Source organism: Aricia agestis, chromosome 8, assembly GCF_905147365.1.
Source record: "Aricia agestis chromosome 8, ilAriAges1.1, whole genome shotgun sequence".
Lineage (NCBI taxonomy): Eukaryota > Metazoa > Arthropoda > Insecta > Lepidoptera > Lycaenidae > Aricia > Aricia agestis.
This window is the reverse complement of record NC_056413.1, coordinates 8,997,390-9,013,886: the sequence shown is the minus strand read 5'-3', so window position 1 is coordinate 9,013,886 and position 16,497 is coordinate 8,997,390. Positions and strand designations below refer to the sequence as shown.

General features: G+C 35.7%; 1 protein-coding gene across 3 annotated transcripts in view; it reads left to right on the top strand.

The window, feature by feature from the left end:
• LOC121729902 (multiple C2 and transmembrane domain-containing protein-like) overlaps nt 1-16,497 on the top strand; it is a 50,316-nt gene that overhangs the window by 31,450 nt on the left and 2,369 nt on the right. For all 3 annotated transcript variants that reach the window (XM_042118598.1, XM_042118595.1, XM_042118597.1), the window contains exons 4-13: nt 1,668-1,811; nt 3,607-3,787; nt 4,519-4,715; nt 6,327-6,546; nt 8,761-8,906; nt 9,899-10,038; nt 10,634-10,704; nt 10,990-11,093; nt 14,663-14,772; nt 15,230-15,327. In XM_042118598.1, the coding sequence (XP_041974532.1) occupies nt 1,668-1,811; nt 3,607-3,787; nt 4,519-4,715; nt 6,327-6,546; nt 8,761-8,906; nt 9,899-10,038; nt 10,634-10,704; nt 10,990-11,093; nt 14,663-14,772; nt 15,230-15,327 (1,411 nt within the window). The remainder of the gene's footprint in view (nt 1-1,667; nt 1,812-3,606; nt 3,788-4,518; nt 4,716-6,326; nt 6,547-8,760; nt 8,907-9,898; nt 10,039-10,633; nt 10,705-10,989; nt 11,094-14,662; nt 14,773-15,229; nt 15,328-16,497) is intronic.

Below are 16,497 nucleotides of genomic sequence, written 5' to 3'. Positions count from 1 at the left end.
AACGAAATATAAGCCGGTTTCTTTCGACCAGTGTCGTATTAAAAACAACGTTTATCACTAATAATCGTTCATTTTATTAATGAGTTTGGTATTTTCCGATAAATTCTAGAAGGTACGGTGTATACAGTGTGATAAAAATTATGTTTTATTCAACAAAACTGTCTTAAAAAGTTGTATATATAAAAAACGAGGCCTTTGCATCCGTTGTGACTTGTGGATGATTCATTCAGTAGGTATTTTCAGAGCAAATAACCACGCTACAGATAATGTAGTGCCTGGGACAAGATTGAAATATTCGTATGGTCCAGAGGAAAGAACAGGTCAATACGTCTGGGACCAGCCATGTGCGGGTTTCCTCGCGATGTTTTCTTTCACCGTACGAGCGTAGTGCGTTCGTATTATGTATCTACTTGAGATCTCAACACATGGTACACGTCTCAACCCGGGATTGAATCTGCACCCTATCCCGAGTGCTAACCAAATGTCTATCCATTAGGCCACGGGCGCTCATCAAAAAAGTTGTGTATAATATGGAGTCGAAAATTGAAGTATTCGGCTGGTAACTATAATATTTAACTAAGGGCATTTCGATTCATAAGACACAAAACATTGCTGTTATAAGCAATACCTTCTTCTTATATATAAAATTCTCGTGTCACAATGTTATTGTTACCGTACTCCTTCGAAACGGCTTTACTGATTTTTACTAAATTTTATATGCATATTCAGTAGGTCTGAGAATCGGCTACTGGGCACTTTGTTGAAATAATAGTAACTCGAGACTTACGGCGACGGGATAGCGATGGACGTTGCCATGGTGCCATATACTTATTAAGTCACTTCAATAAAAATTAATATGGGCGAAAATTATTATGGCAAAACAACATTGCCGGGACAGCTAGTAATATACAGTGTGTAACAAAAATAATTGATAATACTTTAGGGTGTGTACGTATTCATTGTAGAGAGTACACTGTGAAAGTAGCAGCACTGAAAGACGAATTTTTTTTTTCACTTTTGTATGGGCAAGGGCCCGAGCGTCACGAGTTTCCGCATACAAAAGTGAAAAAAAATTTCGTCTTTTAGCGCTGCTACTTTCACAGTGAGCTCTCTACAAGGAACACGTACACACCCTAAAGTATTATCACTTATTTTTGTTACACCCTGTATATTATTTATTAGACTTATGCTATACAAGGTAATGCCATAGTTAAGAAACTCGTGACGTATTACGAGCTACGAAGTCGGCTCTACCCGGCGTAGCGGCTTTACGCCTGAAATTCATGCCAAACGTAAGCTTTACTAAGCTCCTAATACAAGCTCAATTCGTGAAGCCCCCTTTAAGAGTAAACGCCTACTATTATGTCTACTTACAAGTTACAACTGTTTATGTTGGCTAATATCAACAAAAATCTTATATTAAGTGTATGTTTGATTTTGTTTTATTTGCAAAAATAAAAACTAAAAGCCAATTTCTTATGGATAAAGAAAGTTTAATTAAAAGCATGAATGCAATGAAAAATTAAGATGACTTTTGCCCACAAATAGAGATAATATAATATTATGCTGTTATTATTAGCTACAGAGTTAGTATTTTAGCCTACTTAAAAATTTGCTATAGACTATATTGTAATTTTTTTAAATAACATAATATCTCCTTGTTACAGGCTAGGCAACGATTCTCACAAGTCAAAACAAGTACACAAAGCGAGGCCAGTTTGGCGAGAGAGATTCAACTTGTATCTATATGAAGAGAACACACTGGAAATAAAAGTATGGCACAAGGCGAAACAGAAAACGTTTATGGGAAAGTAAGTAAATTCTTTCATGTATTACCTAGTATCTATCTACCCTATTTATTTAATTTTTAATATAAGTTCCAACTGCTACTAGGTACTCCAAATACGCTACTTGTTTCAAGATGTTACTTGTTTGTTTCTGCTAAAAATTTGCAAAATTTTCAATCTGTGTACTTTTCATTGGCATATTTTATTAGTTACAAGTAAGTTGAAATACATAGTTAATAACTAAAAATGTAATTAAAAATATCCCTGACCGATTTTTTTTAGGCAACTTACTTGCAATAATACCTTTTAATACAAAATAGTAATTGATAAAAAAATACTCACGTGGTTTACATCAGATGGGTCATGTATACACAGAATATCTTAGACTAATGTTTTCCATAAGGAGGCTAGACGTGATTAACAATAGTATTTTAAAAAGATAAAAAAGACTTCAAAATTAAAATTGCCTTATCTCAGAAACTAATAAACCGATTTTTATGAAACTTACAGTGTTCCCTAAGTTAAACAATACCTAGTACTTATAAGAAAAAAAGAATAACTTAAATCAGACTTGTAGTTCCGGATTTGCGAACACAAACATAAAAACATATTATAAATATTACATACCCTACTTTTCTTGAAGCCGGTAAATACAGTAACGTAGGCAAATCACCTAAAGTTATGGTAATCTTGTAATAGTTTTTGGCCATAATCTCAAATCTACATGTTCTCAATAGTTCTTTTATTATAGTACGTCATATAACATATTTAATTCAATGACCCACGACCTAGCGTAATAATTGCTAATAACAGTTATTTCATTGAATAGAACCTTCTCGTACAATAATAACCTCACTTTTTAAGTACTCGAGTAATTATACGATTTAACAGAGCGATTATCTGTTAATGATAGTTAATTATAATTGACAAAATTAACAAATTTATTAGGTGTTCGTTCGTATAAAGACACCAAAACGATTTTTACACCTTTGGATTATTATCTTTTTTTTATTTCTTGAAAAGTTTTACGGGCGCACTCAGAGATTTTTAATGATAAGTTAACTTTAATTGTAGAGTCAGCGGGGCTAAAAAGTTCGCTTTGAAGAATCATGATATGAATCATAATATGATTAATTTTTCTAAAATCGCAAAATGCAACTCTGCTTGCGATTCATTTCTGTATTTTTGTACTGATTTGACATTTGTCAGTTTGACAGTTTTGACAATTCATTTGCTGAATTGATTGAGAGGAATTGCTAAATGTGACCATTTTAGCCCCGCTGTTATAAAATTATATCAAAATCATCAAGTTAATGAGTGCGATCATTAATGTTTTAGATGCTGATACTTAAAAGTAATTTACTTACTTAATCGGTACAATAGCATTTAACAATTCTCTCACATGAAAATAATGCTTATAGCGCAATTATCTTACATTTTAATTGTTTTATCTTGTATCTTTTTTTTAATTTTAATTAACTAAGTAAGATAAAGTTATTTTTGTACGTGACCGTAAATAACTTGAGAAATATTAAAATAATAATTGTGTCTGTGGCACTCTGTGCAACAGTAGAGAAGAATAAAAATGATATCAATTGTGTAGTGTATACCACCGTTTTTCAACCTTTTTAACATCCTTTATTTAAAATGAATTTAACCTCTGACCCCCCTATAGAAGCTTCGCGCGACCCTCCGGGATTCGTGACCCATAGATTCTTTCTGTAAAAAAAAAGCGTAGACTGCCAAAATCCTCCCTTTTTGCTTATTCTTTGTAGGGTAAAATGTACCCGGGGCTACCTAAAACGTAACATTTATTCAGATGCATAATTGACCTGTCACAACTGGAGAAGGAGAGGACCCACGACGTGTGGCAGGAGCTGGAGTGCGGATTCGGACGCGTGCACCTGCTGCTCACCATCAGCGGCGCGCACCGCGGCCCACCGGACAATATACTCACCACCAACGGCTACCACCACGAGCACCATGTGGATGACAAGTTTGTAAGTGGTAAAGTATAATTAAAATGAGCGCTGCTTCCAAACCTTGGTGATTTTATATTAGTAGGCCCACACAAAACATTGTATAAGTATATTTATGATATTAAAAATGTTACATCTAAGATAGTAGCGTGGGTCTCGTAGACCATATCTAAGACAAAATATGTCAGGTAGGGTAATAATGACACCATATTTGTTGTTGCCGGCTAAGTTAATCTACACATCGACAGCGACAACTAAGAGATTAAGTTGTAGTTGTAATTTAAAGTGTTAAAATTATTCATTAATATTAAAAAACTTATTTATAATTTTAAGAGGAGGAGGAGGAGGACCTTTTAATGATGTCTGATAAGTAGAGGGCGATTTGGTCCACGATGTTTTCGAATGCGCTTTTCGAATAATTATTTAAACATAGTATTATCACGTACAATCTGCAAATTAAGGAAATCGTAAAAACCTTATTGATTCTCGGATCCTTATCTTATAGACAGTATCAGTTGTCACTAATTAAAAATTGAAACAAATACGTGTGGCACTCGGTGACTGCCGCGGTAAAGCTATGGCATAGTATTTTTTATCAACTTGCCGAAGGCTGGCAACACCGCGCTACACCGAGTGGAGTGTGTTAGAGTTTTTTCGTTACGGAATTTCTCGATTCGGTCGCCGCGCTCAAGCCCGCGATAAAAGCTATACAACAGCATAAAACTGCAACTTCTTTTGACATTTTCCAACAGTCCTGGTACCAGCTCGACAAGAACTGGAACGAAGTAGGCGAGCTGAGCGTGACGGTCCACGGGGCCAAGGGTCTCAGCGCGCACAACATCAGCGGCAACGTCAACTCGTACTGCGTACTGGAGCTGGACAACTCACGCATACAGACGCACACGGTCCGGGGGACCTGTGATCCGAATTGGAGTAAAACGTTTACGTTGTAAGTGGAATTATTTTTTAGGATTAAATCCTCCTACAGATAAGTGGAAGGTGCAACAGAGTTACAATGTTTTGAGTTACAATTATTTTATTGTTATTAAGTATATTTTGAACCCTTACTTTTTAGGGTTTCCCGAAGCATACAACTCTATGATGTAAGATTTAGTTTTGTAGTATGAACTAGCCGTCTAGGATTTAGTATCTGGAATACCGGAGAAAACTCGGAGCATTGAAATAAGACTCCGTGCTGGAAATCGAATGTCCGAGTCTCGAATACTAGAGATTTAAATCGACGCTTCGATTTTCAAATATTTTGTATCAGAATTTTACTTTCAATAAGTACTTTGAATTTTTTAATTCCGTACCTGAAGCACACGATAGCATCCATGCGTTTTTATCCAATTTATCCAATTTAAATAGAACAAGTGCATAATGCACATTTACATAAATAGTGCATCTTAATGCGGTTATTGTTACTAATTAATAAAAATGAAGATAAAATAAAATAATATTTAAAAATTATAAATGATCGTATAATGGCGCTAATTCTGTTCATTGCTCAGCTTCCTACGCGTGAGATTCGCATTGTTCTTTCAAAGTTATTTGTTAATAATTATCATAAGAATTTTATCTTTATAATTTATTAACACCGTCATTGCTGTAAATTGTAATTAGATCAAGATTATGTGAATATTCCATGTACGTAGGTAACTCATTTAAATAAATTTTATTACTACTAAGTACAATAGGTAGTACAATAATATTATCATAAAATGATTGTTTAAATACTTATTATAATTAATTCACGAGATCTGCATTTTAATATGTGATATATTTTACATACTTATACAATATCCATTACTACTTAATATTATAAATGCGTAAGTATGTCTGTCTGTCCGTCTGTCTGTCTGTCTGTAACCTCTTCACGCCCAAACCACTGAACCAATTTTTCTAAAATTTGTCATGGAGATACTTTGAGTCCCGAGTTTAAGATACTTTTTGACCCCGGAAAAAAATCTACATTTCTTGCGCTATAAACGAATTTTTGCGCAACGGAGTTGCGGGCGTCATCTAACTAGTTTTTTTTTTTTTAATATGAAATAAGGGGGCAAACGAGCAAACGGGTCACCTGATGGAAAGCAACTTCCGTCGCCCATGGACACTCGCAGCGTCAGAAGAGCTGCAGGTGCGTTGCCGGCCTTTTAAGAGGGAATAGGATAATAGGGGAGGGTAGGGATGGGAAGGGAAGGGAAAAGGGGAGGATAGGGAAGAGAATTGGGCCTCCGGTAAACTCACTCACTCGGCGAAACACAGCGCAAGCGCTGTTTCACGGCGGTTTTCTGTGAGAACGTGGTATTTCTCAGGTCGAGCCGGCCCATTCGTGCCGAAGCATGGCTCTCCCACGTATATGTTTGTACTAATATGTAATCTGTGGTATTGTATAGAGCTGATAAAATATTTTACTAATGAAAATATTTAATAACTGAGAAACAAGTCAGTAATATATTATTACGAGTTCGAAACATGTTGAACCAATGTCCTGTTATTATTTTTAAACCGGTTAACATTGAGACTTATTCACAACATTAAATCTTAACTCTTGTTTCAGCTCAGTAAATGACGTTACGTCTACGGTAGACATCACGGTGTATGACGAGTCCATTCTCCAGTCCATGAAGGGGGAATGCTTAGGGCGAGTCTCCATACCCCTCCTCCGCGTGGTCAACCATGAGAAGAAGTGGTACGCGCTGAAGGACCGCTCCAAGAGGAACAGCGCAAGAGGTCACTGTCCTAGGATTCTTCTGGAAATGTCTCTTACGTGGAACCCGGTAAGTTTTTATTTTTTATTAGAAGTAATTTGTCTTTAAGGTTTTTCGCCCACATCCTTTGTATGCCGCTTTTTATATCATTCATTCACGTCCCAAGTTTACAATTTCTCCTACCCTGTAAGTTGTCGTCTTCTAATTCACTGCTCTTGGTGGTGGACATTTGGTATTTAAAGCTTTACTAGCTAGTTTGACCGAGCTTTGCTCTGTATTCGATAAAACACGAATTAAATGACATTTTCTAAAAATGATTCCTAGCTAGATCGATTTATCGCCCCCGAAACCCCCTATATACTAAGTTTCATGAAAATCGTTGAAGCCGATTCCGAGATTCCAGTTATATATATATATATATATATATATATATATATATATATATATATATATATATATATATATATATATATATATATATATATATATATATATATATATATACAAGAATTTTGTATTTGTATAGTAAACAAGAATATTGTATATTGCTCGTTTAAAGATATAAGATAAGATACAAAAAATCCACTAACCAAGGCTATAAGGTAAGCATGTTTAAGTTGCACCTTTACTCAATATACCGTACTTTTTTTACAAAACAAAGTATGGACAGAGCGAGCTTACTGTTTACATACTAAGCATATATATATATATATATATATATATATATATATATATATATATATATATATATATATATATACAAGAATTTTGTATTTGTATAGTAAACAAGAATATTGTATATTGCTCGTTTAAAGATATAAGATAAGATACAAAAAATCCACTAACCAAGGCTATAAGGTAAGCATGTTTAAGTTGCACCTTTACTCAATATACCGTACTTTTTTTACAAAACAAAGTATGGACAGAGCGAGCTTACTGTTTACATACTAAGCATATATATATATATATATATATATATATATATATATATAAATATATATATATATATATATACAAGAATTTTGTATTTGTATAGTAAACAAGAATATTGTATATTGCTCGTTTAAAGATATAAGATAAGATACAAAAAATCCACTAACCAAGGCTATAAGGTAAGCATGTTTAAGTTGCACCTTTACTCAATATACCGTACTTTTTTTACAAAACAAAGTATGGACAGAGCGAGCTTACTGTTTACATACTAAGCAACATTTCTATGTTGAAAAGGTAGAGACTGTTTCACGTACTAGGAGCGACCCTTTACGAGTATTGTTCTTATTTTACCTAGATTTAACCTTGTATGTTTCGCGAATTTTCGTAGCTTCTTCGAATTAATTTTCCACTTTTTACCTGTTGCATTTGCATTTATGCCCTGATTACTCAAAGGTGCCTCGAATCGAAAACCATTTGAAAACTGGTCCTCTAAGGACTTTCAAAACGTGTTACTAACATAAAACATTGCTGCTTGACGAGGTGGCTCCATTTATAACTTCTATGAACCCGCCTTGCAACTTTTACAAATTACATTTTAATAAAAGAGAAATTTATAATTTCTTAATATCCTTTTAAGTTAACATTCACCAAACATCGAGAAAATTATGGTACGGCCGTGGCTTTGCTCTAGGGCTTGTCTGGGGCACCGCCGTGCCCCCAGATTGACGATAAAAAAAATCGTGTGGGGTAACTGTTACTATGTTAGTTAAAAGTTAACCGCGTTTCAAAAGGTTTCTTGTCATAAAATTCTATTTGTTCATTTCATGCATAGGCGTAGCAAGCGTATTGAAACATGTTTTAAATATTTGAGATGGATTGAAAATTAACTGGCAATTAGCAACTTATAATAAACAGGTTTAGTTCAATTTCTTTTGCGATGGATTGAATCAATTTATCGCAGAATAATTGGTTTTTTATGAAATAAGGGAGCAAACGAGCAAACGGGTCACCTGATGGAAAGCAACTTCCGTCGCCCATGGACACTCGCAGCATCAGAAGAGCTGCAGGTGCGTTGCCGGCCGTTTAAGAGGGAATAGGGTAATAGGGGCGGGTAGGGATGAGAAGGGAATAGGGGAGGGTAGGGAAGGGAACAGAGTAGGGGATTGGGCCTCCGGTAAACTCTCTCGCACGCCGGTTTTCTGTGAGAACGTGGCATTTCTCCGGTCGAGCCGGCCCATTCGTGCCGTAGCATGGCTCTCCCACGTACGATACTATGATGAAAGATGTCACTTATTTATATAGCTTAGCAAAGAATTGGATATCATAACTAGGTATACGTGTTTGTTTCAGATAAAAGCATCACTGAGGGTACTAACTCCTAAGGAACGGAAGTACATAGAGAAGCCACAGAAGTTCGATATACCACTAATATACAGCAATCTCAACTTCATTAAAATGGTCTTCAAATACATACAGAATGGAAACGAAAGTTTTAAGTAAGTATAGCCTTAAAAATCTATGTAGACGTAGATTCTTATACTTATATTATGTCTTCATAAATATGCATGAATAATTAATATAATATTGTTCATATAAAAATAAACAACAAAAAATTACTAACTCTTAATTTAATCCTCTTTCTCCATCCTATCTGCTCGATGAATTTAATTTTTCCCCCCCCCTGAAATCCCGTGCAGATCCAGTGTCAGAACTAGCCTCTCCCTCCCATCACATCGTACCAATTTCTACTCCTATTCCTTTACCGTGCACGCAGTCAGTGTTAATTAAGTATATCTTTTTGTGTTTCTTGTGTACAATAGTTAAATTAATAAAAATAACTGTTGGCAGTACTTACAAGCCAGTAAACACAGTTATTGAAAATGTCTGTTTTTGTTTAGAAAGTTAAGGGCAAGGCCCTAAGCTTTATAAGAAAATATTTCTTGGAAGCTACCTTAGCGTAAGGGACAAAATTCTTAAATAAATATTTGCCATTTCAAAACGTGCTATCCTTAATTAATTAAGGATAGCACATCAATTACTTACTTAGTAAGTAAGTACTGTTTGTAAATTTTCTTGTTGTTTTTATATAGTTGAAGTAATTAATCCTTAGTTACTAAGAAACGGACATTAATTTTTACAGGCGAAGTTGTTTTACAGTTCGCAGAATATCTAATTCGAAATTTGAATTTTTAATTGGCCTCATAGAATAGTACGGTGGATCAGAGAGGGGTTCCTAACATTCGGAATTTATTAATTCTAAAGAGAAGCTATACAGTTATATAATAACTCTATTTTAGAATTATATAGAGCTATAGCTATTAATCGTCCTCTGGTAGACGTAGAACTATTCTTCTCTGAACATACGTACCCCACATCTTGCCCCATCCTACCATAATAATTTTGAATTTAGAACAAATTTTTTATGCGCCAAAGCTCAGCATAAACTAAAGACTTCATAGGAATTTTTTTTATTCTAACCCATTTTTAGGTTGTTGTTTGAGTGGGAAAACCAGGAGAAGTCTGCGATGGCGCTGACGGCGTGGGTGACTTTCTGGTACTTCTTCCGGATGTGGATGACGCCGCTGCTGCTGGTGCTGCCGTTCGCACATTACTGGCTTATTTTGAGAAGTAAGAACCAGTTTACTATTTCATTCAACTAAATAAGTGTTATCGTCTGCTGATGGTATAAATTATAATATACTTAATTATATTGTGGCGGTACCCACAACTAGCCTCACAATCCTGCATAGCGTTATCGAAGTTTCGGTGTCGGCAAGATAATATAAATACTATCACAGAAGTTTGATTCCTAGGCAGACGGGGGACCTACGTAGTTTGGTCGTGTTATGTTAAAGTTTAACCCAGCCGACAGATCACAATTAACATTGAATTGACCAAATGACGTTGGTCTGTCAACTGCCTAGGAATCAATTTCCTCGATGGTACCTACTAGTTACTACCTATACAACGTCTGAAATGACGTGAGTGAACTTCGGCCTGACCGAGCATGCTATCTCTTTCGGTCGGAAGATCTTCCTTTTCGGCCACCACTCACATTGTTAAAATATCATCTTATAGATATTATAGATTTTATATCAGCCAATAGATCAGTCGTTCAATAGAGGCCAAAGTTAATCATTTAGTAGTTTTTGTGTGAAGACGTACCTGACAAGTGTATGATCAGATCAGTGCCTAATTTATTATATAATACATTTTGTTGTAGACGAAAATCAGCAGTTGAGCACGTCATGTCAAATTGAAGAGATTGACGAAGAAGAGGAAGAAGTACAAAAGGTAAATTATCTTCTACCTACAAAAAGTAAAGCCACAGTCAAATATTTCCTTAAGTGGCCCATTCACTATCCTGCATTGCAGTCCGCCGTGCATGGTGTCGCAACCATTCACTATCCTGCATAAGCCGGTGGACTGCACGGCGGACTGCCGTGAATGGGCCCTTTTAAAGATGCTTGTTTTTCTCTAATCATTTGTTTTGGTACCTGAGATTACCTAAGAATATTGATAGAAAAACTATTTTCAGTAAAATAATACTATACTACATCATCTTTTTATTCGATACAGGATGATAAGACAATCAAGACGCGGCTAAACGAGCTTCAAGACCTGACGTTTACGATCAAGAACAGCATCGATTACATCTGCTCTCTTCTAGAAAGAATTAAAAAGTAAGTCAAAATATTATTTAACCTAGATAGAAACATTGAACTTATCTTTAGAATTTAAAATTCAGAACATAACAGGCCAAGTTCCTAATATATACAAAACGCGGGCTGGCTAGAGGCCACACACCACCCACACACGTTCTTAACTTCAGAATTTCAAATTTAGAATAGGCCAGGTAATAGGTATTTATACAAAACGCGCGTGTGTAAGTACACGTGACACGTGCTCTCACGATGTCAAGGTCTTAAGGCACCCATAATATACTGTTACGTGCTAGGGTTCGAGGATTTGGAGAGAAAGACCTGGTGACTATCTTGAAGACTTTATTAACACTGCACTAAACACTAGGTCATAACACTTAGCACTAAGTCCAAACACTTATCACTAGGTCCAATCACTAAGCACTATCACTGTCCTAGGTCGTAGCCAAGTCGCAGGTTTCACTGGTTCACTCACTATTGATCACTTGTTGTCGCCTCGAAGATCGCTCAGATCGAACTGAACTACCGGGCCGTTTACCTGCGGCTTTTTATATGGCGAGACGAATTCCAGAAACTTTCTAGGAGGCTCGAGCATGTACCACAATGAAAGTAAACACGTAAACAAAATAAACCGGTAAACACGTAAACAAAATGTTGGACTTTTCTAGAAGGTTCGAGTATGTACTTGCGCACCTCATGCCATCTAGTATTGAGTAGGGGATTTATGTTGCCTGTGCTCCCTCGGTAAGTTTCGCTGGTTTGTCGCTAGATGGCACCACGTGTCCGTATACAATTTACCGTAAATATACGTAGTGGCCGATCGTATTTGGTCGGACTCAGTGGCGGATTTACTTTGCCGCCTGTAGGCTATTCAATTTTTGCCGCCCCTATTACTGCAGTACCTTTGAAATTCAATACGTTAGTTTAGTTCATAATCATATCCCACCAAAAACATATTTTTTTTATTTTTGCTGAGACGACCATAGTACAAAGTTTTACACTGTGCGGTAGCGAAACGGCGATGCCATACATAATATTTACTGGTATGTAGAATTTGTTTAAGTTAGGGTCAGTAGAGTAAGGCCGCGTAGATTCAGAAGCTTGGCTCTACATAAGATCTCAATATTTTTCACAGGGTAAACCGTAAAATTATGTGGTCGTCTCGGCAATATTTTACAAGAAATGTTTTTGGTGGGATTTTGATTTCTGTAAGATAAAAAATGGGGCTAAATTTGCCGCCCCTCTAAATCTGCCGCCCTAGGCTCCAGCCTACTTAGCCTATTGGTAAATCCGCCACTACTCGGACTGTATGCAAGACCTGACTGACTCACATAGAATATCTGTGTCTCGGACTCTCGGATAAGTACTTAGTATCCCTATACTATGGGCCTGTTTCACAATTGCTTATACCAGAAGTAACGCATGGCTTAAAATAGTTATTACACATAATACGTATTAAAGCTCTATAGTCTATTGCTGAGTGTAAAGTAGGTATAAAATTTTCGGAAAACTAAAATTATTTGTATAACAGCATTGTAAAGCGGCAAATAATTTTGTGTGAGCTACTTATTGTGTGTCATATCCGCCGAATATTGCGATGGTCCATTCAGCCACGGAATCAGCATATTGTTTAGATACCAAAAGTTCCTTTATACTGGGTGTAACAAAACTAAGTGATGATACTTGAGGGAGTGTCACATGAGTTCCTTATACAGGGTGTAACAAAAATAAGTGATAATACTTTAGGGTGTGTACGTGTTCCTTGTAGAGAGTTCACTGTGAAAATAGCAGCTCTGAAAGACGAATTTTTTTTTTCACTTTTGTATGGGCAAGGGCCCGAGCGTCACGAGTTTCCCCATACAAAAGTGAAAAAAAATTTGGTCTTTCAGTGCTACTACTTTCACAGTGAACTCTCTACAAGGAACACGTACACACCCTAAAGTATTATCAAATATTTTTGTTACACCCTGTATTGAGTTCACTGTGGAAGTAGGAGCGCTGAAAGAGCAAATTTTTTTGTTGTGATTTAAATGGGCAAACTCATGACGCATGACGCTGGGCATGCCCTTACAAATCACAAAAAAAATGCTTTTTCAGCGCTGCTTCTTTCACAGTGAACTCTATAATTTTTTTTTATGAAATAAGGGGTCAAACGAGCAAACGGGTCACCTGGAAAGCAACATCCGTCGCCCATGGACACTTGCAGCATCAGAAGAGCTGCAAGTGCGTTGCCGGCCTTTTAAGAGGGAATAGGGTAATAGGGGCGGGTAGGGAAGGGAATAGGGAATATTAGGAACACACTCACACCCTCAACTATTATCACTTAAAAAAACTTAACGCCTACGTCGTCTAGTGGTATAGAGCGCGGCTCTTGACTCGGAGGTCGTGGGTTCGATTCCCGCGTTGGGAACATGTTATTTCCAAGTTTGGTTAGGACAATGCAGGCTGATCACCTGATTGTCTGACAAGTAAGATGATCCATGCGTCGGATGGGCATGTAAAAAGTCGGTCCGGCGCCTGATCTCAGTCGTGCCGGTCTTCCGTCCCACTGGGTTATGAATTTATGAGAGTCTTTACTCTCATAACCCAGTGGGATAGTTTTAATAGAGAGCGCTCTTGTGTACTGCGCACACACTTGGGCACTATAATATATTCCTGCGTAGCTGGCCTGGTTTCAATGAAACCGGCCACCGTCACCGAAACCGGTGTGGGAGCTATTGTTATTATTTATTATCACTTAGTTTTGTTACACCTTGTACACTTACAAACCGTCTCCTAGATGTATTTAAGGTCACACATATAATAATATACCTTTAGCAAGGATTTTCTTCACACAAATCACAATATCACGTCCCTCATTCGTCACAAAACACACAATAAGGAAAAGTTGGGGAAAACACGTTTACACAAACACAGGCAGAGGATGAATTCCGTTATATCAGTCACAAGCTAAAATACCAAACGTCCCACAAAGTAATGTCACACATTATTTAAATCTATATTGATATTGTAAAGATCAAAGTTTGTTTTTCGAATCAAAAACGGAACCGGATAAAAGGCCGCATTATCAGTGATTGGTATAGAAATTCAAAATTCAAAAGTTCAGGGATCATTAAATGTTTGTAGGCTAGGAATTTTACGCGAGCGAAGCCGCCGACAAAGCTATATAAAATTAAGCAGCAATACTAATAACATGATGCTTTCCTTAAAAATATTTAAATGAATCTTTATGATTTTCCTTAAAAATATCTAAATGAACCTTAGAGATTCACTGAAATATTTTTAAAGGAAAACAAAACATTTCCTGGTAGCAATTATCTTTGTATCTAAACTCGGTTTCTTTATTTGGAATTTTGGCTTTATTTTAAGTAGAAACTCCCTGGAAACAGGCTATTTTGCAAAACGCTTACGCTGCCCTATTTTTGCCGATTAGATCTTTGATATTAAGGGAATTGGGAAAAATATGGAAAAGTATGATTATAGAGATAACAACTTTGTGATAGAACAACGAGATGGCCTTCAGGGTTTTAAATATACTAGCAATAATAAGCGTTATTGTAAGCGAAATAACGTTGAGTTTTCTTTCGCAGCCTGGTGAATTTCAGCGTGCCATACTTGAGCTATTTAGCGGTGCTGGCTCTTATAGGGGCCGCTATCGCCTTCTACATAATTCCGGCCAACTATTTATTTATGGCATTTGGTAAGTGTTTCTCATTTATTTTCTTCTAAAACACCAGGTTTTTATTCTACGATTTTTATACGGAAACACAACTATCAATGGACGGCATAATTTTCTTATATTATGACTAAGATGTGTTAAGTTTTATTAAGTTATCAAATAAGACTTTTTGAACAGAGAATGGTTTTATTATAATTTGTGATTTACTAACGGCCGTTCCCAATATTTGATCTATCTCTGGTTTTGCCCTACTAGAGATAGGAATAGCTCACATTAGACATTAGAGACATATATTTTATGTCAATTGTGAGAATATTGAGAACGGCCGTTAGACAAAACTACCTAAGTAACTATTCGAACTTACTTAAATCATATTTTTTATAACCGCACCGTAAATAACAAGAATAGCTGTTATTCTTGCTCTTTGGTCTTAGCTACGAGTACTACGCGCCTTCAATATAAAACGTTATTGTTGCAGGTATATATAAGTTCACTCGTAAGTTCCTCAACCCGGACCGCGTCCCCAACAACGATATCCTGGACTTCATATCCAGGGTGCCTGATAATGAGATTTTGGTACGTATAATACTCAACAATTCAACATTAGGGTGAATTTCCCAAACGGCTTTTTTTTTGTCTTCGTTGAAATTACTATTAAAAAAAGGGAATATTGTTGTAAATTATTTGTTTTGCTATTCAATGAGTAGCTATAGGATCGTGGCAAAAATATAATATGCCTAGGACTATTAAAAAGGTAGAAATAAATAACTTGAATATCTATTTTTATCAAATCAGTGCTGTCCCTCTACTTTTTTTACAAACAAAAACGCTTACATACTAGAAAATATGAATAATTTAAGGGTATAACTTATATTATTTCATAGAATATTAGTTAATCTATTATTATATACCATATTTTATTACAAACTATTTTACTCAATATCTAGAACGATTAACAGAAAACTTGATACTGGATTAGATTTTTATTTTTATGTAGTCGTTTTATATACCTAGTTGACTCTTCATAATATATCAATTTTATTGTTCTAACTTCTGTAGTTGAGTTTTTATGACACAGTTTAGGTCTGTCGCGGAGAATTTTTTAATTTTGGTAGGATTTACGAAACGTTGTTTCTAAAAAATACCATTGATCCCTTAAGCATAAAAAATACGCCATTTACTTCATTCAGCCACACGCTAACCCGTTTAGGAGGTGGCTGTGGGCTGGGTCGTACCAGTTTCCAGCCAGAAATGAAAGAAAACCGTTTTATCACAAAACCCCCGATTTTATGCAATTTTAGTGTACTTAAATTATCCTACTTGTGGCAATAATATCATATTGTTATTTTGAATATCGGTAGAGTTTTGGTTTGTTTATAGTTAAGTTAATGTGCTATAACTTTAGTGCACGATTTTTTTAATTCAATATTGTTAAACATTTTAAAAATATTTTATTTTATTTTAAGCACCCTGTTCTTGATCAAAATAAATACATACTTAAATGTAATATTATAAAAATAATATTATTACATCGCTGGATTAGTACTTATGTCATTTCGGTGGTTAAGCTTATCTTATCGGTGCACAGAAATAAAAATCGGTGCCGGTTTATCATATCGGTGGAAACCAGAATTCAAACTGAATTTTCTCCTTAGTCTTAAATGATACGTTAATGATATTAAATTTGGGAACATTTTGTATCCTAAAGAATACATAAAACCTGAAAGTATATAAAATATGTATAAA